This window comes from Pristis pectinata, chromosome 1 (assembly GCF_009764475.1).
Source record: "Pristis pectinata isolate sPriPec2 chromosome 1, sPriPec2.1.pri, whole genome shotgun sequence".
Lineage (NCBI taxonomy): Eukaryota > Metazoa > Chordata > Chondrichthyes > Rhinopristiformes > Pristidae > Pristis > Pristis pectinata.
In genome coordinates this window covers 126,320,122-126,344,729 of record NC_067405.1, presented here as the reverse complement: position 1 = coordinate 126,344,729, position 24,608 = coordinate 126,320,122, and the positions used below count along the sequence as shown (strand labels likewise).

General features: G+C 42.2%; 1 protein-coding gene across 3 annotated transcripts in view; it reads right to left on the bottom strand.

The window, feature by feature from the left end:
* The window catches only part of prkcha (protein kinase C, eta, a), a 183,317-nt gene that overhangs the window by 63,808 nt on the left and 94,901 nt on the right, over positions 1 to 24,608 (bottom strand). For 2 of the 3 annotated variants that reach the window (XM_052015892.1, XM_052015910.1), the window contains exons 3-9: positions 20,294 to 20,468; positions 19,606 to 19,640; positions 16,799 to 16,881; positions 13,612 to 13,744; positions 12,152 to 12,291; positions 9,454 to 9,600; positions 7,399 to 7,572 (exon numbers count right to left, since the gene is read on the bottom strand). In XM_052015892.1, coding sequence (XP_051871852.1) covers positions 7,399 to 7,572; positions 9,454 to 9,600; positions 12,152 to 12,291; positions 13,612 to 13,744; positions 16,799 to 16,881; positions 19,606 to 19,640; positions 20,294 to 20,468 — 887 coding nt within the window. The remainder of the gene's footprint in view (positions 1 to 7,398; positions 7,573 to 9,453; positions 9,601 to 12,151; positions 12,292 to 13,611; positions 13,745 to 16,798; positions 16,882 to 19,605; positions 19,641 to 20,293; positions 20,469 to 24,608) is intronic. The other variant, XM_052015900.1, reaches the window with a different exon arrangement.

The window sequence follows — 24,608 nt, the reverse complement described above, 5'->3', positions numbered from 1 at the left end:
TCCAAATGCAGATAGACCTTGTGTCTCAGAACTCCCTCCAGTAACTTACCCACCATTGACGTTAGCTCTCTGGCTTGTAGGTCTCTGGCTTGTCCTTGAAACCCTTCTTAATTAAAGGCACAACATTAGCCACCCTCCAGTCTTCCAGTACATCACTCGTGGCTAAGGAAGAAACAAAGGTCTCTGCCAAGGCTCCATCAATTTCCTCCCTTGCTTCCCACAATGTCCTAGGAATACTTGGTCAGGTCCAGGGGATTTATCCACCTTTTGTGCTCTTCAAGACCACTAGCATCTCCTCCCCTGTAAAGTCGATATGGGTTTCGGGGCACCTTGTTTTCTCCTCTGAATTCCCTGGCTTCCATGCTACATGTCCTTCTCCGTGGTAAGTACAGGTGAGAAGTATTCACTTAAGACCTTGCCCATCTCCTGTGGCTCCACGCATAGACAAACACACTGATCTTTAAGAGGAGCTGTTTCTCTCCCTAGTTACCCCTTTGCTCATAATATACTTAGAGAATCTTTTAGGATTGTCCTTTATCTTTTCTACTAAGGATATCTCGTGTCCCCTTTTTGGCTTCCTGATTTCCTTCTTATGTGTACTCCCACATTCCTTATACTTCTCAAGGGACTCAATTGAACCCAGCTGCCCATACCTGACATATTCCTCCTTTTTCCTGACCAGAGCCTCAATATCCCTCGTCAACCAGGGTTCCCTAAACTTGCCAGCCTTGCCCTTCACTCTAACAGGAAAATGTTGACCCTGAACTCTCCCTATCTCACTTTAAGTCTCCCACTTGCCAGAAGTCCTTTTACCTGCTAACAGCCTCTCCCAGTCAACATTTACAAATTCCCATCCAAATGATAAAACACAATAGAAATGTCTCTTTTCTTCCTCAGATCAGGTCACACTTCTCTACTTTGGTCATGGGTCTTAAGCGTCCTCAATCAGATAAAAGTGTAAAGGTTTTATGTCTCCTGAGAGAGATGGCCTCTGGATACCTTTCCTGCTGCAGCAGTGGTGAGATTGGTGAATGATCTGGAAGGAGCTTCACTGAACATTGTGAAAACTCTACTACAGATACAAGAGATTGTCCAAGGGACAATACTAGTTTGTCCAAGAGACAATACCAGTTCAAAATAGAGTCCCAGACCAGCCATCAGTTGTGGCAGGGCTTACATGCTATAACGGGCCATAAAATGAAGTTGGGCAGTACATCCCTTCCTGATGAGCTTAACGCATTCCATCCACATTTTGAACAGAAGGGGATTGGTTTGTCACCACCCACCCAGACAGCCTCCAATGTAACTGAACCCGTGATCACCATTGAGGACGCAAGATCAGTCTTCCGCAGAAAGCATCTGATCCGGATGGTGTCCCTGGCCATGTCCTCAGATATTGTGCTGATCAGCTGGTGGGGGTATCTGCAGACATATTTACCCTCTCTCTGCTTCTATCTGAGGTTCCCACCTGTTTTAAGAAGACCACTATCATCCCTGTACCTAAGAAAAACAATGTAATGTGCCTTAATAACTACCAACCGGTGGCTCTGACATCACCATCATGAAGTGCTTCGAGAGTCTGGTCATGACACACATTAACTCCAGCCTCCCAGTAAACTGCGACCCACTGCAATTCGCCTACCGCTGAAACAGGTGGATGCCATCTCCTTGGCCCTACATTCATCACTAGAGCATCTGGACAGTAAAGACACCTACATTAGACTATTGTTTATTGATTACAGCTCCGCCTTCAATACTATAATTCCAAGAAAACTCATCACCAAACTCTGAGACCTAGGACTCAACACCTCCCTCTGCAACTGGATCCTTGACATTGACCAACAGACCTCAATCAGTGAGGATAGGCAGCAACACCTCCAGCACAAATATTCTCAACACTGGTGCCCCACAAGGCTGCGTCCTCAGCCCTCTACTCTACTCCCTATATACTTCTGACTGCGTGGCCTGATTCTGCTCTAACTCCATCTACAAGTTTGCAGATGATACCACCGTAGTGGGTCGTATTGCAAATAACAATGAGTCGGAGTACAGGAAGGAGATAGAGAGCTTAGTGACATGGTGTCATGACAACAACCTTTCCCTCAATGTCAGCAAAACAAAAGAGCTGGTCATTGACTTCAGGAAAGGGGATGGTGTACAGGCACCTGTCTACATCAATGGTGCTGAGGTTGAGAGGGTTGAAAGCTTCAAGTTCGTAGGAGTGAACATCACCAATAGCCTGTCCTAGTCCAACCACGTAGATGCCACGGCCAAGAAAGCTCACCAGTGCCTCTACTTCCTCAGGAGGCTAAAGAAATTTGGCATGTCCCCTTTGACACTCACCAACTTTTATTGATGCACCATAGAAAGCATCCTATCTGGACGCATCATAGCTTGGTATGGCAACTGCTCTGCCCAGGACCACAAGAAACTGCAGAGAGTTGTGGACACAGCCCAGCACATCACAGAAACCAGCCTCCCTCCCTGGACTCTGTCTATACCTCTCGCTGCCTTGGTGAAGCAGCCAACATAATCAAAGACCCCATCCACCCAGGTCATTCTCTCTTCTCTCCTCTCCCATCAGGCAGAAGATACAGGAACCTGAGGGCATATACCACCAGGCTCAAGGACAGCTTCTACCCACGGTGAAAAGACTATTGAATGGTTTCCTTATAGGATGAGATGGACTCTTGACCTCACAATCTACCTTGTTATGACCTTGCACCTTATTGTCTACCTGCACTGCATTTCCTCTGTAGCTGTGACACTTTACTCTGTATTCTGTTATTGTTTTTACCCTGTACTACCTCAATGCTCTCTGTTCTACCACAATGCACTGTTTAATGAATTGATCTGTATGAACGGTATGCAAGACAAGTTTTTCACTGTACCTTGGTACAAGTGACAATAATAAACCAATACAGGATAATTATAGTCACAGTTTTTACTACTGAATCTCACCAAATGTTATTTTTCTACTTTGACACTAGTGGTCTGGAATGTTGATAGAACTGATATAATAGCAACTACTACCATGAAGCAACACTTCCAATCATTTCCATCTGTGATTCGGTGAAATGAACAATGTGTATTACTTTCATGCTGTTGGTCAGATGTTCAGATAAATTGAAAATTTCAAAACGGGGAATGATATGTTCTTGTTTATGAAAGGTTAGTAAACCAAGGTCAGTTGATGCTGTTCATACATGGATTGGCCATGGTCAAACTTTTCATTCTTTATTCCTTCTGACCCTGTGCTGGACAATAATAAGTGCACTTGTAAATTGAATGTGCAAGAAGGAGGGACAGACAGCGCGACAGAGATAGAGTGAGACACAGAGAGAGGAAGAAACAGGGAGAGAGAGAGAGAGAGATGTACTCATTGGACGTGAGTATCAACAATCAGAGAATACGTTTACATTTCCCTATTTTTCCTGTTTACAGACTGTTACAGGTTGGTATGACATACCGGTAAGAAGTGGCACTCAATACAAATGGGTTAAATCAATGTCAATACAATTGTAGCTATGTCAATACAATTGTAGTAATAAGAAATTTAAGTTACTTTCACCCTTAGGAAAATAAAGCATTGACAAATTGTCATTTCTGGGTAAGAGGTGAATGTGGACAAGATTTAGGTTTGCTGCAAGGGATGGACGTAGTCAATTGCTTGAAGGTCATTTGGGCAGGAACTTTCCTCGGTAAACACTGAGCACTAAGTAACTCTTTGTCACTTATTCCACAGAAACAGGAACTGAGAGTGTTGTGGCTGGAGACAGTACCACAAAGTAAAAAATATAATAGCCGTCTTTCCGTTATTTTATGAGTAAACTGGACAGCAATTGGCAATAACTACAGTTAAGGGTGGAAATTAGGAGGCTGGTGAATGAGTTGCTTGCTGCTCTGGGGGCTTCACTCTAGTGGATCAAACTGACAGATGAGATGGTCATGAAGAGCATGAGATTGCTGCACTCCCCCATTGGGGATCCATTAAACCCAACAGGAAATGTCAGGCCTGGTCCATTCTGATGTGACAGATTTTTAAATGTGAGAGAAGCCTTAACTAATTACTAACAACATTTTTTGGCACTAAATCTTTACCTTTACAAGCGTGGAGTCTGATTATAGTTGGAAGTTTAAAAAAAGCTGTAAACTTTTTCCTTGCTTTTTCTGTTAGGTATTTATTTCTCTGTCTCTCAGCTCATTGCATTATCTACCTCAGGATGATTTGCTTAATATTAATGCGCATGCATAGCATGTTTGAGATGTTATATTTATGGCAATGATTAGATTAGATGAAGTCTCGAAAAATTGCAAGGTCTGAGCTAGGCTCAGGTCAGCTGTGCGCTTGGATTGTGTTTTAATTTAAACCCAGGGAGAGCTGTAGCCCCTGATCCCCTGAATGGCATTTGTCTCTATCTGGGTCAAGATACACACCAACCATTCGGGGGTCAGATTCCGCATAGGCCAGGATAATTGTGGGGCAACTTTGTAATAAGGAGCTGAATCTTGGCACAGCATTAGAGTGTCAATTTCACAGCCTGCCACTCTTTCTCCAGAATTTCCTCCTCACTCAATCCAGTGAGTTAGCCAAGTTGCAATGCTGGGCGCCATCTGCTGTTGGATTCTTGCTATTGCATGAGCAAAATCTCAGCAACTACTGTAGGTCAAACGAGGCCAATGAGAAAACAAAAGACAAAATACTGTAGATATGGGAAGGCAAAGAAGGGGAAGGCTTTTTTTGCCTCCAGGACTTGTGACTGTACATTAGGAAGGTGGTAGGCATATCCGAATAGTTCACTCCAGAGCAGTAACATTAGTAGTTTCAGGCATGCAGGATTGGAAATGCAGTGGTCTGATCCATAACACACGGAGAAAGCAAGCCAAAATGAGATAGAAACGAGGACTGATAGGAAATGACCATATCCAACATAGAGAATAAACCTGCTGTCTGTCAGAAAGGCCAGATTGTTACAAAACCCCAGGAGCTGGTAGTTTCCATTCCAAGCTTTTAAAGGAAGCAGGTGAGTCCACCTTAGATGTTTTCCCCTGATTCTTCCAAAATTCCTTAGTTATGACAATCATCTCTTCAGATGAGAAAATTGTGCACAACATTCAGCTAACTAAGAAAGGCAAGCAGTGTAAATGCCAACCAGTTAGTCTTAAATATGTTAATGTGAAATTACTAGTGTCTGCAATTGAGAGAATGGGTGGTAATTTTCCAGTGATGAGAGACCTGGAGTGGATTTGTAATAGATGGGCCAAGCCTCATGTCTTTGAAGACGGGAGTAAGATAAGGGAAAGGTTAAAGTCTCTGAACATTTTTTATAGAAACTTCCAGAGGGCATTTGATAAAACTGTCTTCAAGACTATGAGCTAAAGTTTCAGCAGAATTAAAGGCAAATTTTGCCCTGTTGAAACTGGCTAAGTGACATTGGGATAATGGTCATCAAATTGGCAGGATGTGGCCAGCGGTATTCTACAAGCATCTGTGTTAGGCTCTTGACTATTAATGAAAAACTCAGATGAAAGTCAGATATCCATGTTTGACAATTGCCAAATCTTTAAGCAGCATTATAAGCAAAATGTATGGAAGGATTTGATTAATAGACTAAACAAATGAACTATGGCAAACAAATCAAAAAGAATGGTAAAAGACTAGATAGCGTGGAGTTCCAAAGAGACTCAGCGTATATAGATCTTTATCATCGTTAGGTATAAAAAAAATGAGCAAAAAAGTAAAGGCATTGGAATACCTATAAGAACTAGAATGCAAGGCATCAGACAATGCTGCAGTTATACAAATCCCTCTTAAACCAAATCTCAAGCACTGTGTGGTGACTACTCCTTAGCAAGGATATATTGGCCTTGGATGAAGTGCAGTATAGTTCTAACGTTTAAATTCTGAGGGGAGACTGTAGAAGCGGGGTAGTAAATTCTGGAATATAACAGGTTAATGAATAGCTTGATAGAGTAGTTGGAGAGAAATATTTCCACTGGAAGAGGAATCTAAGTTAGGGTGCAGGCTAAAATTAAAGAGCCAGGACTCTTACTAAGGTTCAAAAACACTTCTAAGCATAAAGGCGGAGACTGGAATTCTTTCCTGCAAATTTGACAACTGTAAATCTCAGATTTACAGATTTTTCATAATCAAAGGTATTTTAGGCTATGAAGGTTAGGCCGATGTATGGACTTCAGTCACAGATCAGCGATGATGTCACTGAATGGCAGAACAGTCCTGAGGGGCTGAATGGCTCATAATTGTTTCTAAGATCCTCATGAATGACGATGAAGGGAATTTCCTCAGTAATACAACTAAATCAACCTATCTCCCCTCTCTCCTCAAAGTCCAGAGAGAGCAGGAGTGGGAGGCCATGATCAAGTCACCAGGTTCTCGTGGTTCTCTATATAAGAAATGGACAAGATTCTGCAGTGGTTGGACCGGTTAAAGGCTGAGAGAATGTTTCCCCTTGTGTGGGAATATAGAACTAGGGGGCATTGTCCCAGAATGAGGGGACACTCACTTCAGACAGAGGTGGGAAGGAAATTCTTGTACCAGTGGAACATGAATCTTCAGAATTCTTGGCACCTGAGAACTGCAGAGGCTCAGTCACTGAGTATGTTCAAGGGAAAAAAGAGCTTTTTGGAGTGTGAAGGATCCAAAGTTATGGACATAGGTAGGAAGGCAAAGTTCAGAGGGCAGGATCAGTTTAACCATGAACTCATTGAATGGCATAGCAAGCTCAGGCAATTATTTGGCTGCTCCCGCTCCTAGATCATTCTCAGCTCCCTTTAACTTTTTAATTAAATGATTATGGAAAAAATGCCTCTGGTTTTCACTTGCAATTTTAATTATTTTTTGAGTTTTTAAAAAATTGACAAGTTTTAGTTGTTTTGGAATGTTTCTGAGAAATGTACATAAACGTTCATGGTAGTTTGACATCTTTAGCAAGTTTGCAATAGCAGATCCAATGCAAAGTAAGTGAACCCAAAGTTTACTCACTTGCATCACTCTGGCTTCCCAAATTACATGGCACTCTGCCACAGTGGCTGCATCTTCAGGACTGCTGCACTTGTGTGGACATTACCCTAAAAAACTCAAACCAATGCAAATCCACCAAATTCTTTGCCAGAGAGTAACTTACGTAATAGCCCTCTGATTATCTGTAAAATACTCACCTTCACTTCTTTCCTACATGCACTTCACCATCTTGCATGCAGGACCCAAAGTTGCACATCCCTTATTATCTGGAGATTTTTAAGGGAGACTCGTGGCATTGGGATAAATACAAAAAGATTCCAGTTGCATAGAATGACATTCTAAAATACAAATTCTGGTGGTCCACCATTTGCAATACTGCTTTGTGTCTTGATTTAATTAACAAAGATTTTGCTTACCGGAGTTTGGAAGCAGCAAAAGATCTGTGTGAGGTACGGGTGGTTTTTGGCCAGTGACAGGATCCTTTTCTCTGTCATTGTGCACTCCACGTCATCATCCTGCAGAATCATGTCTTTCTTCAGTATTTTCACAGCATACACATCTTCTGTGCCTTTGAACTCTGCCAGCATTACCTGGGGGTCAGAGAGCAGGTTATGGAATAACATAGAACATAGAACAGTACAGCACAATACAGGCCCTTTGGCCCACAATGTTGTGCCAACCTTTAAACCTCGCCTAAGACTATCTAACCCCTTCCTCCCACATATCCCTCTATTTTAAATCCCTCCATATGCTTATCTAGTAATATCTTGAATTTGACCAATGTACCTGCCTCCACCACCGCCCCAGGCAGCGCATTCCATGCACCAACCACCCTCTGGGTAAAAAAACCTTCCCCTGATATTTCCCTTGAACTTCCCGCCCATTACTTTAAAGCCATGCCCTCTTGTATTGAGCATTGGTGCTCTGGGAAAGAGGCGCTGGCTGTCCACTATATCTATTTCTCTTAATATTTTATACACATCATGTCTCCTGTCATCTTCCTTCTCTCCAAAGAGTAAAGCCCGAGTTCCCTTAGTCTCTCCTCATACTGCACACTCTCTAAACCAGGCAGCATCCTGGTAAATCTCCTCTGCACCCTTTCCAACGCTTCCACATCCTTCCTATAATGAGGCAACCAGACCTCAACACAGTACTCTAAGTGTGGTCTAACCAGAGTTTTATAGGGCTGCATCATTACTTCACGGCTCTTAAACTCAATCCCTCAATTTATAGAAGCTAACATCCTATAATCCAGAACAAGGAAGCAAGTGCATAATTTCCCTTTAAGTTCTAAATCAGATGAGATGTTTCTACTCTGATTTAGCACCGCCATTTTAAAAATGTGGGCTTGAAAGATCAGTACTTTTGATATAAACAAACCTTCTAACTTTGATGAATGGGCCATTTAGTTACATAGAAAGACAGCCTGAATCAAAAAGTAATCAAGCTTAGCCTGGGCTTGTAGTTAAGCAATTCTACATAAATGTTCTTCTTCCAAGATCAGTAATTGTAATGCTCATTATTATTTTCCCTTACAGACCAAATCCAGCAAATCAACTGCCACATCGGCTGAAATCACTGGACTCTCACATACCCACCTTTGTGAACCCCTATGATTCTTTTGCTACTATCCGACACTACAGGGTCACTGACATTAACCAATTAACCTATCAACATGTCATTGGGATGTGGGAGGGAACTGGAGCACCCGCTGAAAATTCACAGGATCACAGGAAGAACATGTACTCTCCACATTGACAGTACTCAAGATCAGCAAGAACTGCTGCACTACCATGCCACCTTAAACACAGCTCAGTGCAGATTAGGGAGGGTTACACTACTGGTTTCTTTTCAGTACAACCCAAGTCAACAAATATACTCACAAACAACAAAATACAACAACCAACACCAGGCTCCATCAACTCCAGACTTTTATTCCCAAAAGGAGTGCAGGTACCCAGCTGGGGGAAGGATGACAGCAAAGAGACAGATGAAAACTAACTCCACAGAAAGACATTATACAACTTGCCACTGTTAAAATAAATTTCCAAGTCTTCTAATCCTTAAATATGCAAATATTTCCTCTTCCCACTGCCAAAATTGATTTTTATTTTAGGAATTTTACACTTCATTCCTGAATGATTTGTAACAGAAGAGAGTGTTTGGCCTTTATTAATCACAGCTTTAAAATATGTTATTTTGTTTAAGGAGAAAAAGGTCAGATTCACTGGGGATCTACATGCTGCTCTCACATTATTGCAGGAAATAAATCTAAATTCCTTTATGCATAATAGATCTGCCTATAAATAATAGAGAATCACCAACTAGGATTGCAGTCAGTCTGTCATTATATACTAAACAAAGCTGACGGTCGTTTGCTGTGTTGCAATGTGATGCACTACACAATGCGGCGATAAAACATACCGCACCTTAAGCATCGTTCTGGTTCTTCGACGTACAGTGTAACTTACCTTCCCAAAGCTGCCTTTCCCTAGAACACTGATGAAGGTGAAATCGTCGATGCTTAGTTTGCGTTGCACTCGCTGGCTGTCCTTGTCATTGCTGTCAGGCGTCTCACCCAGGGCCTGGTCTTCTTTATGGTTTTTATGACTTTGCCTCTTTTTCAAGTAAAACAATATGGAAACAATTAATGCAGAACACAGGGAACTTAACAATTAACACCAGCTGATAACTAACCGTGTAGTTGTATAGCTGAAAGAGTAAAACAATGGCCTTGAAATCCTCTGTGTGATGCAAGGGTTTTATATACCACACTAACAAATTTTACCAAACAACCAATTGTTAAATACAACAAGGTCGCTCATGTACACATAGACCATTTCCACAAATTCAGCCTGGGTACTCAATCCATGCACAAGGGGGAACAGAGAGATCTTGGTGCAAGTCCATAGATCCACTAAGGAGGAGAAAGCAATTAAGAAACTATATAGGATAATACCCTTTATTGGCCATGGCACAAAATGTTATAGAATGGAGTCAGAGAATGACAGAACCATGGAACCATGGTGTTACATGATTTTTTTTATTGGGGATATGAGGAAAAGATCTACTTTGTGCAATGCAGGGGAAAGTTTGGCAGTTTGGTGGCAAGTGCGGTCCTTGGAATACCCACCACCAACAGTGAAGATCTGATTCCCAGAGCAGATGGGATTGTCTAACTCATCAGGGTTTTGCCCTAGCTGCCTGATTAGTACTGTTGGGGAAATAAATTAACTCAACAAGGATTGAATCTGGATAAACTGTTGAAAGTAGGGATCAGCCAGAAAAACAGGGTTCAACTTGGCTTGAATGGTGCTCTATTTGTTGTCTGATCAGAAACTGCTGTGGGATCTTCTTGGTGAGTGTAACACGGGATAGACAGGCACATTTAGGACAGAAAGGAGTTCTTCTCCAAGTGTGTTATGATTTTTGAAATCCTCCAACTCAGAGACCTATGGAGGTGGAATCACTGAATATATCCAAGGCAGAGACTAACAAACATTTAAACTACAAGGGAGTCAAGCGATTTGGAGAGAGCAGAAAAGTGGTGTTGAAGTCAAGACTGGATCTGCCATGACCTTATTAAATGGCGGACCAGACTTGAGGCACCAATTGGCCTGCTCCTGCTGCTTATGTAAAAAATGTACATAGAATAGCTATCCTGTTTACTGACCTAGGAGAATTTAAATACTAGAGGAGCAATGTTTGCCAGAAACACAAATTAAATTTTTTTAGGAAATTAGAATTAAAATGATTTAAGAAATATAGATGTGTATTTCCAATGCACATTATCAACAGGCTGAAGATTCCCAATGGAAATGTTAAGTGAGTTATAAAACAATTTGCATTTCTACAGCAGATTTCACAGCTAATGGACTAATCGCATGGGGAAGATAAATGACAAATGGAATTCAGTCAAAAGAAGTGCAAGGGAATACATTTGGGAAAGGTAAACAATGCAAGAGAATACATGATAAATGGGAGGAAACAGAAGTACAGAGGAAGAGAGGGATCTTGGTGCATGTCCACAGATCCCTGAAGTTAGAGAGAAGTAAGGAAACTATTGAGGTGTACAAGATGATAAGAGGCATAGATCGAGTGGACAGTCAGAGACTTTTTCCCAGGGCAAAAATGGCTAACACCAGGGGGCATAATTTTATGGTGATTGGAGAAAGGTATATGGGGGATGTCAGAGGTAAGTTTTTTTTACACAGAGAGTGGTGGGTGCATGGAACGCACTGCTGGCAGAGGTTGTGGGAGCAGATACATTAGGGACATTTAAGAGACTCTTAGACAGCCACATGAATGATAGAGAAATGGAGGGCTATGTGGGAGGGAAGGGTTAGATAGATCTTAGAGCAGGATAAAATGTCGGCACAACATCGTGGGCCGAAGGGCCTGTACTTGCTGTAATGTTCTGTGTTCTATATAGGATAATACCCTTTATTGAACATGACACAAAGTATAAGAGCACAAGATTATAAAATGAACTCATAAAACCATAGAATAGTTATGCCAAAACTATTGAGGACACTAATTAATCTACATCTAGAGTACCATGTAGATGTGCTGGCCACCACACTGCAAGAGAGATAAGATTACAGTGGAGAGGTTACACAGAAATTTACAAGGGAATTTCCTGGACTGAAGAATTTTGGCAATGAGGAAAGATTGTTGAGCAGAAATCATTTGCTGTAGGATAGATGAAGGTGAGGGGGATAATTAACTGAGGTGTATAATGGCATGAGGACCCTGGAGGGAATAAACAGGAAAAACTGATTTCCCTTAGCAGAGAGGTCAACAATCAAGGGGGCATTGACAATAATTGGTAGAAGGATTGGCACTTGGAAAGGCACCAGAAGTACTGAAACCAAATGGGCTATTAAAGGAAAGTCGGCAAGTAGGATTTAGCAAATTAGTTATTTTTTGGTCGCCATGGACACAATGAGACAAAGTCTTCTCCTGTGTTATATATTCCTATGATTGTACGAATCCACCCTCAGGATGTCCCACACCCACTCCACAGCTGAGGAGAAACTTTCTGACGCACAGTTACTGTTGTCATGTGGGAAACACTCGAGCCAAGACAAGCCCACAGCACTGCCAGTGTTTGCCATCACTGAGGCTGTTGCAAACCACAGTTCTACTAGTTTCAAGACACTTCCTTACCGTCTGCCTCCTCTTCAGAGTAGCTATGCTCCCTGCACTGAGTCCCATCTCTGCCAGCTTCCTGGCGAGCTCCACAGAGTTCACTCCACAGCTTGGGGCCACATTGTTCTCACAGCGAATGTGAATGTTCATTTTGCAAACTGTCAAAAGGAGAGAAAATGATTCTGCATCAGCATCCAATGGTGCACAAATCCTAATCAGTGCTGTCAACAACTTGAGGCTGCCAATTGTAAATAAAACTTCCCTGCGGAATTCTACACGTCTGGCATATCGTGCAACACATTCACTTCGACCTCCTGTTGGTAGGTATGCAGAAAATAACACGCCCTATCCCAGTCCCTCTGACTCCCTGCAAAAAAGTATCAGCTGCCTTGACAAAGCAGCCTGTGTAACTCTAGGATTCTTACACTGACAGAGCATCCATTAAACTAATTTAAAAGACCACACTGTACTCAACATCTTTTCTTGGGGGAGGAGGGTAGGTTGGGGTGGGGGAGGTGTTGGGGAGACACATGACAAGCTTTTTGGTATTTACGGAAATATTTTTCTTTGTTGCCTTCTAACGAAGGACTCAGGTTTTGAGTTGTATAATAGTGGATTCCGAGACTCAACTCTTGCAGTCATTCAGTCACCATGACGATGAGAGCTGGCTGACCAAAGGAGTTGCATTTCTGTTGGATTTGTGGGTTGTAACTTAAGTGAAAAAAACTAAGAAAGTCAGATTATCACAAGCATTGCTGCATAATGAAAGACTCCTTTGACCAGCACCACCTGACTAACTGCAACAGAGTGAAGTTTGGGTTGGCAGAACCTGCTTCCCTTCTCATGTCCAGTTGAACACAGAGGCAAGCCCTCAGATCAATGGTGTATTGAACCAATAACTGCGTAGTGATTGTTCAGTACTGCACAGTTTATGTGCTCTGACAGGGACGTGTGCTTGCAATGACAGAAAATGTCTGCTGCTGACCACACCTTCACAGGCCCATGGAAGTCAAGGGAACCAAAGACCTAATATTTCCACATGCACTGACCACCAGAAAACAAAATTGACTTTTCCCCCTTTAGTTTTCTGATTAAGAGAGGAGTATCAAGTTAATCTATTAGTCAATTGCATGTGCACTTGAGCATTATTGAAACACTATCTAAAAAGGTGCAGTGAAGAAACAATTAGGTGTGATTGTTGTGGATGTTCTTGAGCTGTTTTCATATTATTGTCATCCAGTTATTTGTCTCACCTAATTGTACAATATCCCACCCTGCATTTCTCCCATCTCCAACCTCAATACCCCCTCCCCCTCGGCATTCCACGTGTGAGCCAGTCACCGGCTGTTATTGACATTCAGTGCTCTACTCATCCAAAGCACACGGAGATGTGGAACATGAGGGCCTCCTGCTCACTCCCTGTGCAAACTCAACTGAGTTTCCTTTACCTCAGGAACTAAAGGAAAGGAGATAATTACCTTTACACTGTTTTCCTTGCCCCATTAGCCCATAGAGCAGAGAGCCACAATGGTCACAGAAAGTTGGCTTCTTGTAGTTGTGGACATGGAACTGGTGACGCACATTGATGCTGAATCTTTGTTCACATACCTGCTGAGTAGAATCATCAATTAGTTAAGATAGGCATAGGCAGAGACACAGTTATTCCCTTTTGGTGCCAGTTGTAACTCCTGATCCCTCTCACTTTCCTAACCTACAAAGGATCTAACCTTCTAACTATTAGAATCACTCGTTTGTGACTGGAAGTCTCCACCACAGACATGAAGCAGGCAACGTCAGGCTGGCTACCATTTTACACAACATAACAGTGTGCTCCAGACAAAGACATAGCTTCTCTTGGTCTTCTCTATCTTACAAATTATGGCATAGAACCAGGTTGTTCATCCCTTATTGATTCCTTCAATCATCTTAAACACCACAACTTAATTGAGAAGGAAGGTCAGACATGAGTTTTGTTCCTGAGTGACTAGGGTCCCACTGCGCCAAGTACAGGCTCAGTATATGCTAGAAGTCTGTAAACTGAGCTCGGGGAGCTCAAGTAAATGGAACTGTTTAGATGAGGACGTTTATATTTTCTAACACTAGGGGGCACTTTTGTTTTACTTATCTGACTGTTCCAATGGCAAGAAAACTGGAAGCCAAACAGTGGAGTAAGCAGAGCAATGATTGAGGATCTGAAAACTGTCAACTCCTCAACCAAAAATAAAGTTGTGACTCCTGGAAAGAATCCAGTTTTGTCAAGTATAATTTTTGATGGGGAGAAAATTAGTCTGGCGTGGGTTCCTATCTGGTACAGCACATCTGGAACAACTACATTGTGTAGCTTGACAGACAGTGTATTTTTAGCTTTCAAATATTACAGGGCATGAATTAAACGTGCTGTCAGTTACAGAGGTATGGCCACTGCTGCACGAGGCCCAATGCACATTGATATGTTAGATTGAAATCTGTGTCTGCCTTCTCCACTCAATCATTTCATAGGTTCAAAGCTGTCTGCGCTGGTCTTCAGAAGTTGTGACAGACTAAATTAACACAGGAACACAGGAGAAGCTGACTGCTGGACACATCAGGGAGAAAGGCCTGTCTGCAGAGCCCATCACTCCACATACCTTCACACCCCAAAGAAATTTCCTTTTCTGTGGCACCTTCCATTATCTCAGGATATTCCAAAGAAGGGTCTTTGAAACATAGCCAATAATGTGATGTAGGGAATATGATGGTCACTTTGTGGTTATGTTGTAAAGAAATATTGTAAGAAATATGATACTATAGTAGGCAATTAGTGATGCTGAGAGAATAATAAATATTGTCTAGGATGCTGAGCATAAATTCCCCATTTTACTTCAAGGCATTGCAAAGGGATCCATGGTTCTAAAGATGGCATTCCCCAAGTACACCACTGGGTGCTTAGTGCTGTAACCCCTAGAGTCTGACCGGAACCTCCCAAGTCCAACAGGCAAGGGTGCGGTCAACAGAGCCACAGTCATAATTACTGAAGACCCTTGACATTATACAGTCACATGTTCCCCATTGCTACAGCATAGTAAATTTAATTAGTTTTATTTCCCACTATTCAAAAGAAATTGCCCATTGGAGGTGAAATTCTTTCATTTTGATAAGATATCTTTTTTTAATTAGTTACGTGTACATCAAAACACACGGTGAAATGCATCTTTTGTGTAGAGTGTTCTGGAGGCAGCCCGCAAGTGTTGCTACGCTTCCGGCGCCAGCATAACATGCCCACAACTTCCTAACCCGTACGTCTTTGGAATGTGGGAGGAAACTGGAGCACCCGGAGGAAACCCACGCAGACACGGGGAGAACGTACAAACTCCTTACTGACAGTGGCTGGAATCGAACCTGGGTCGCTGGCACTGTAATGGCGTTACACTAACCACTACACTACTGTGTCTGCCCCATCTGAGTTAATTTAGACTCAAACAGTGCAATGTTTCCATTGTGGTGAATTACAGGGAAATGGACTTCAGTAAAAGGATTAGTTGTGATCATTTGGAACGGCACAGCAAGTCTGGGCTCATTGGCTACTGTTCCCATTCAGCAGAGAATTCCACAGATTCACTACACTCTAGGTGAAGAAACTTCTCATCTCTGTTCTGAATGCCCTTATTTTAAGACAGTCACCCTGGTTCTAGCCACCCTAACATCTATCCTAGCAAACCCCCTCAGAACATTGCCTGCTTCAATGAAGAAGTGGACATCGCTGGCAAGGCCACCCCCCTGAAGTGAACAATAGTTAAGATTCAACATATTTCACGGTCTGGAGTCACATGTAGCCAGATTGTGTAAAAACAATAGATTTCTTCCCCCGGAAGAACTCAGTAGGTCGAGCAGCATCTGTGGAGGAAAAGGGATGGTCGACAATTTGGGTTGAGACCCTGCATGTGGTGAGACACTCTCAGTCCTGTTGTAGGGTCTCAATCCAAAATGTCAACCATCTCTTTACCTCCACAGATGCTGTTTGACCCGCCAAGTTCCTCCAGCAGTTTGTTTCTTGTTCCATATTCCAGCATCTGCAGTCTCTTGTGTCTCCATATTTCTTCTCCTGTAGGATATTAGTAAACGAGATGCGATTTTAAAGTTTTCCTTATTTACCTTTACCACAGTAGCATAGTGGTCAGTGTAACGCTATTACGGCACCAGTGACCCGGGTTCAATTCCGGCCGCTGTCTGTAAGGAGCTTGTACGTTCTCCCAGTGTCTGTGTGGGTTTCCTCTGGGTGCTCCAGTTTCCTCCCACATTCCAAAGACATACGGGTTAGGAGGCTGTGGGCATGCCATGTTGGCGCCGGAAGTGTGGCGACACTTGCGGGCTGCCCCCAGAACACTCTACACAAAAGATGTATTTCACTGTGTGTTTCGATGTACATGTGACTAATAAAGAAATCTTACCTTATCTTATCTTATCTTACCTTAACAACTTTTTATATTCTGAATTTATTTACTTACTTGAATTTAACTTTTCCATTGGTGTGGAGGGATTCAGTGTCTCAGCATCAATAGTTTTGGCTTTTGTACGGTGCGCCACTAAATTTAACACTACCAACGTGAGCAATACACACGTGTATACAGACACTCACCCACGCCTGGCCAAATTTCACCAAACACAGAAACTCAGTCCTGCTCATACCTCTGCTTTCTTGTCCTTCTTTATTCTGGGGCATGCTGTGACAATTAGCTGGTGGCAGCGTTTGTGAACCACACATGTACACACTGTGAAACAAACAGGAGCCAAGGTTAATGAAGCAAACTGTCCACTCAAACCACAGGTCCATGCAGTAAAATTCAGATCTTTTAACAAACTGCAAGAACACACTATACCTTTTACTTTTGTGGGTTTTACTAAACAAAACAATGATCTCACTAAATACTCCATGAAGCTGAGAATCATATCTCAGCTCAGCAGTGAAGGAATGAGTATGACCTAAGTTTATTTGTTCCTCTGGATTCAGTCTTTGTGGCCAATTACAAGTCTACCCTTAAACACCTGAGGAAATACTGTCAGCAAAAACTGCAGTTTAGGAATTTAACAAGTAAGCAGTTTTAGATGAAGGAGGGAATTAATTCAATCAATTGACTTTTGTCCAAATGCAATGCAGATGTTTCGTAACTCTTGAGCTATTCTTCACAAGGATTTGTCCCACTCAGCAGAGTTCATTAAGTGGCATATCCAGTTAAAGAATGTTCTTTAGACCTGCTGCTGGAGCTCAGTAGGAAGGGATCCAGCTGGTAAAATTGGACATGAATCCAGATTCCAAATCCACATTAATCTGGCACAGTCCAATTGGGATTAAAACAGGATTAGCTGGTTCTCAGATTTGGCAATAAAGTTGACTGGAAAATCGGCATGGATACAAGTTTACACCCATGCTTTTCCCACTGCGTGGCCCTATGTTCCCAGCTGTGCCTGTTCACAGTAAGATGGGGTCTATTTCTTTCCCATTAACTGCAACTCTCGTCAGTCTCCTCTGTCAGGCACATCTGTCCTCACTAGTGAATTCTCCTGGACAAGGGTGAGGTGTTGCACTTTGGGAGGTCAAATATAAGAGTAACGTATACACTAAGTGGCAGGACCCTTAGAAACGTTGCATTTGGGGTGCAAGTCCATAGCTCCCTGAAAGTGGCAACGCAAGTAGATAAGGTGGTAAAGAAGGCTTCCGGCAAGTTTGCCTTTATCGGTCAGCGTGCTGAGTGTAAAAGTCGGGAGTCATGTTGGAGCTGTATAAAACTTTGGTTAGGCCACATTTGGAGAATTGCATGTGGTGCTGGTTGCAGCATTGCAGGAAGGATGTGGAGGCTTTGGAGAGGGTGCAGAAGAGGTTCACATGGATGTTGCCCGGATTAGAGAGTATTAGCGATAAGGAGAGGTTGAACAAACTTGGATTGCTTTCTCTAGTGTGTCAAAGGCTGAGAGGCAACCTGATAGAGGTATACAAAATTATGAGTGGCATAGACAGGGTAAATAGTCAGAATCTTTTTCCCAGGGTGGAAATATCAAATACTAGAAGGTATAGCTTGAGGCTGAGAGGGAGAAAGTTTAAAGGAGATTTATGGGGCAGGTTTTTTGCACACAGAGTGGTAGGTGCCTGGAACACCCTGCCAGGGGAAGTGGTGGATACAAGAGCAATGTTTGAGAGGCATTTAGACAGGCAAATAAACAAGCATGGAATTGAGGACTTGAGACCACGTGCAGGCAGATGTGCAGTTTAAATTAACACTGTGGTCACCACAGACATGGTGGGCCAAAGAGCCTGTTCCTGTGCTCTATGTTCCATCGCTTCTTAAGCAGTCCCTTGGGATTGAGGATGACTTGCTTCCAAGCAGGGTCTGAAGTATCTGAGACCACAGTGGGGATTACAAACTCCACCACAGTTGAGACAAGAGATGCTCTTTCTGCTGTTTATGTTGGCTTTCTCAGTGCCATCCTGAATGTTCCCTCACCGTTTTGAGTGGTCACAGGCTCGGGCTTCTGACAGTCAGTGGGAATGTTACACTTTCTCAAGGAAGCTTTGAGGAAATCCTTGTGTTGTTTCTTCTGTCCACTTCATAAACCCTTTCTGTTGCAGACCAAGTTAGTCCATGTCTCAGAGGTCTATGGGAAGGTGGGGATCTCGTGTGTTCGGTAAACCATGCGTTTTTGCGCAGGGTTTTAGGTAACTCAGGGGAGGCAGGTATTGTACTTGAGAAGCCATGTTCTGCAGTTGCGTGGCCGTGTAATGACTTTGTACAGCAGTGTATAGTGGTTAAAAGCTGTGTGCTGTGGTTGGGTGGAGAGTCTATGTATTGCAGATGGATGGATGTATATTGTGGTTGTAAGGAGTGGGGCAGTATATTGCTGTGGGAAGAGGGAGCTGTGTATAGTGGCTGGGTGACTGGGAACCACAGTTAACGGGCTGTGTGCTGCAGTTTTGGAGGGGGACATGCATTGAGGCTGGTGGACTGTGTAGCATGGTTGGGAAGGCTGTGTATTGAGATAATGGGCCCACGTATTGTGGCCGGCTGGCTGGCTGGTGCAACAGTTGGGGGGCCACGTACAATGATTTCAGCGCCACAATACCACAGTTAGGTGGATGTGTATCATGGTTAGGGAGCAGTGCATCAATGTTATGGCGCCTCACATTGAGGCTGGGTTGGCTGTGCACAACAGTTGGGGGTCATGTATTGCAGAAGGGCGAGCTGTGCAATGTACCAATTTATGGGGCAACGTATCAAGGCTGGGGTGGGTATTGTGATTGGGTGGGCTGTGTACTGTGGTTGGGTTAGCTGCGTAGTGCGGTTGGAGGGCTATATATTGTATATGTTGAGTTTGGGGGAGTCATGTACTATGGTTGTGGGGCTGTGTTTTGAGGTTAGAGGGTTGCGCTTCTGAGAACTTCTGTTGCCTGACCCATTGAAATTTAGCACGGCTGTCTCATTAGATTAAAAATGATTGATTACCTTGACACTGGTATCCTTGCTTGCCAAAGATTCCCCTGTGAATTAAACAGAAATAGAAATCACGAGCTAGATTGGGATGAAGACCATTTGTCAGTCCATTTCCCCTCATTTCTCCACTACCCTCACACAGTCAGAGCTTTATCGGCATCCGGCTACCTCCTGTCAATCACCTTGTCCACCAGTCTGCTCACACATTGATCGTACGCCATATAAAGAAATAACTCCTGATGTCTGCTATCTCTTGCCTGCCACATTACCTTGGCAATATGGTAATCTGGTGATCTCCTCTCTGCAGGGCTCTCCCCAGCTGACATTGCAGCTTTTAGCTGTCAGAATAAGTGGAGGAGATCCATTTTATTTTAAGTAAGCCTCATTCTTAAGTGCTCTATTGTTTAAAATGTTTGCACAAGTGTAACCAAAGAAATTCAGCAACAAATGTGCTTCAACAGCAGGGCTCTGCTTGTAACATCTTTATATGAACATGAGCATGAAGTAGTAAGTGGGTGCACAGTTGTATAAAAATATAAAAGCCACACCAGGTTTCCTAAAAATATAAAAGCGATTTTTCATTTTATTGTGAAAAAGGTTCCAGATGTGGGCAGTTCCTGGCAGATGTGCCATTTTTAACATCTAAACAAAAGACATGTGACACCTTTAACGCCAATAGCTTAACACAGGAACTTCCTACCAGATGAATTCCCTGCAGTGGGAGCAGTATGTGGGCTGTCGCAGGTAAGTGGCCATGAACTTATGGTTGTTGACCTGGTGAATCTTTCGCCGCATCGCACCTTGCCGTTTCCTGGAAACCATGCGTTCCTTGAACGCCCTTTGAGATGCATTGTTTTTCACTTGTTCTTCAGGGTCTAAGGAATAGAAGTTACAAAATAAAGGTCACTGAACCCTCCCCCAAATCAAGAGCAACATTTTGGTCAGCAATTCCACGCTTACTTGTGTCAGACAAAGAAAGAGCTTTTAATCAGACCTGCTGCACCATCACTGCTACTGAATACAAAGGTCATCCTACACACCTTGGAATTATTTGGCTTAAATACTCTCAAACCTGCCATCCCTTCCAACAAGGACAAGGGCAACTTCCCCTCCAAGTCTCAGACCTTCCTGCCTTGGAAATAGATTGCTTTTCCTTTGTCTCTGCTGGGTGTAAATCCTGGAAATTGCTCCCTAAAACACTGTAGGAGTTCTATCGGAGGGACTGAAGAAATTCAAGAAGGCGGTTCAACACCACTGCTCAAGGGCAATTAATATAACCTTTTAAAGCATGGCTCAGGTAATCTTAATTAATATTCAATGAGCAGTATTTCAAGTGGAGATGTAGAAGGCTCCAAATATCCCAAAGGGACTTTCAAATGCTTGGGAGGTGCTCAGTTTTCATGGAAAAACATTTCACCAAAAAATTAGTTTGAGAAGCCAGAATAACATGTGCACAGTTCTCCCAGTTTCCCACCCTGACTAGTCAGAAAAATGATATGTAAAGAAGCTTTTGTTTACAAAATTTCCTTCAGTTTTGCTGGTTTAAAGGAGATTTACCAATACAGTTTATACAATCCCCCAACCCTCTTGACTGAGGCAGCAGCCTCACCATTGTTTTGAACATGAAATAGGAGCAAGAGAGGGAGTAGGCCATTTGGCCCTTTGAGCATGCCGGTACATGTCAGCATGTCTTTCACTGGATTGCATTTAAAAGGAAGCAATTGTCATGGTGATGGGGTTATCCCAGCATTAAAACTGGCTGTTAAACTAATCCATTAAAATTAAGACTTTCAACATCACTGGGTGGCATTGCCATCATACATGCCAACCACAAAGCTCCAAAAAGCTGATGAGTGGTATAAACCTGGCCTATGACAAAACCTGAAATCTCTAAAAAAAAACTGAGAAACAGCTCTGATTAATGGCACGTGAAGAAGTCGCAGCAACTGAATAAATTAAATCTCCTTTTACAAGAGAATCAGGGAGTTTGAATTGATATTTGAACATCACTTTCCACAACTCGAGTTAATTTCTCTGACAACAAAAAATCTCACATGTGACCCACAAAAAGAAATGAATTAGGATAAGAACGGGTCATGACTTAAAGCTGTAGCCATAAATGAAGTACAGAAAGTCATAAAGACTTTATTAAGATGCAGACCTTATAGTGCACTCTCCCTACAAAAAAGATCTGCCTTCTCAGAATACAGAACTATGAACCCTTTGGGAAGTTTCCCTTTTTCATATTTTAGTTTTCTCTCTAATTCTTTTCCCCGTCTGCTTTTGCTGTTCTACATCAGTGAGCTGGTAACACAACTTTAAAAATAAAGGTGAACTGACACATTATCGACTGAGATCAAAACTCACAGTAAATGTTGCAAAGTTTATAGACGCCACACCAAGTTTCCTATAAATAACCATTTCTATAAAGTTAATTAATAAAAGATGTGGTAATAGAAGCAAGGTTTCCTGTATATCATAAAATGTAACTGTATGTCAAACGTACAATTTCCAACATGCAGCATAACTTTTTGAACAAATTCAAACATGGGACACCAGACTATAAATGGTGATAAATGCTCACAAACTGGGATATTCCCTTTAAGAATAAACTATTGTTTAGAGAAGCAATACTACAAAATCAACTAATGAAATGCTAATCTTGCACGTCAGAATACATGAGAAAATTATCTGCATAACAACAACTATGCTATTTCCTAGGGAAAGCAAATGCGAAACCCAGGACCAGTAAAGCAAAAATACTTAGATAAGGCACACTACTCTAGAAAATCATGGTCTGCTCAAGCACAGGTTCACTTACTCCTCAATTGCCTCCCTACTGAAAATGTGTGGCCATTAAAAACAGAAAATGCTGAAAATGCCGAAAATGCCCAGAAATTCAGACAGCATCTGTGGAGAAAGAAACAGAATTAACATTTCAGGTCTTTCCAGCATTTTCTGTTTTTATTTCAGAGTTCCAACAACTGTGGGAGTTTGCTTTTGAACTGTGTGGTGACTGGTTAATATCCCATCAAAGTCAGCTATTGTAACATCTGCCAAATACCTGATTGTGGCTGACAGCACAAGATATTTTCTGTTGCACTTTAGTCTGATGGTAGCCAGCCACTGTTCTGCTAACAGTGACCTCGGGGGTTAAGGATCAACCAATTTGCCCCATAATGCTTTGTATATTCTCTCTTCTGCTCACCTTTCGAAACATTGTGCTTGCAAAATATTATGGGACAGTTTAAAATGGCAAAGAGTTTTGAGCTGGGGCAGAAGTTGTTAGAAATACTTTGTCTAAATACTTGGTGACAACAACACCCTAAAGTGTGTCATCACCTCACAGAGGCCATTTGGGCCACAAAAGTTCATCCATTGACTATCAATTTGTTTTTAATTATAAAATCTTTAAATGTTCACAGTCATAAATGAGGAACACAAAATGTGTGAAACACAAAGCAGATCAATCAGCATCTGCTAAAAGTAAAGTCAGCATTTTTGGTGAGATACATTCTGATAAAAAAAAAATTACTCCAAATGTTGCCTTTTCCCCTTAAAGGTACTGACTGACTTGCTGGGTTTTTTAAACATTCTCTGAATTTATTCTTGATGCTCAGCAAATGTAAAACAAAGCAAAACTGGAGGGAAGCCATTTCCCCAAGGTAGTTTTGCTTGAGCCCTTAGTTAAGGAGATAAGTGACAAAGCGATATGGTTATTGGGCTTCACAAAATTTGAAATTAATTTTTAGGATACAAGGAAGAAAATTACTTCTGCAAATGTGTCTGGGACCCACCATGGGGCAGCAGCGCACACTGATAAGTTCTAGGGAATTATCCCGTATAGAGAAACCCTAACATATGGGGCACTGAGCGTGTCCGTGTATTCTGAAACTAAGGCACTGCACACCAATATTTATTGTATGAGTCTATTTCCATCTTTCTCTTTTGCTCTCATTCTTTTGTATTTGCTCACTGATACTTGATGGTTTACAAACATCATGATTGCCAACTAAGTTTTCTGAGTGAGTGGTGAGCGCTTTATTCCCTCAGTTTGAGCAACTTGCACAGTTTGCAGTGCAAACCACATGCACAGCACTGAGGACTGAAACGATCAGCACTCACTCAAGGCACAATTTGGCTACTGCTAAACTATCTAAATATCAATGTTAAAATACAAAGCACAGCAATTAAAGAGAAAGGCAGCAGTTTGTGGATAGAACAGCAGTGGTTTCAGTAATAAAAAATTGCCACACCTAGTTTCAAATTACCTTCAGTTTTTGGGAAGTATTACAATAGGTGTGTGTGACTGTGCCTGCAAACCTCAATGTCGTAATAAGCCATTGGGCGGATAAAATAAGCAACTCCTGCTCTTATTCTGTATAACAGGGCAGGAGAGGATTTTTTTAAAGCAGGTTGTGATAGGGAGGAGGACTGTCATAAGATTAATACAGGTGAGATAGCTGCTTTCTTATCTCAGATGCTCTATCCAGTATCTAGACCCCCATCATCTCATCCATTTGGGTGCTGAATATGCCCATCTATTGGGAAACCATTTAAAGGACTGATCACAACTTTGCAATTTGCTTTCAACCATTTTCAGCTTTGAATCAGTGCTCAAGATCTATCTGTTCTCTATCGTTCGTTCTTCTACACCTTCAAGATTTCACTCAATGTCTCCCTCTGGCAACTAAGCATTCTAGTTTTTCCAGTCTCTCCTCATAGTTCAATCCTTGGACACTGTAGAAAAATATTGTAGATCTAACTGATTTGAAGACAACGCTCTGACCTCTGCATCAGGTGACTGTAGGTTTAAGTTTCACTCCCAGGTATCAGAATATAGTCTGAGGAGACACTTTAGGGCAATTATGAAATTCATCAAGCTCATTTTTTTGGGCCTGAAATTTAATTATTCACTCATTCGTTCTCGGAATGCGTGGGTATTGCCGCCCATGTCAGCATATAATGAAAGTTAAAAAAAAACCTGCAGATGCTGGAAATCTGAAATAAAAGCA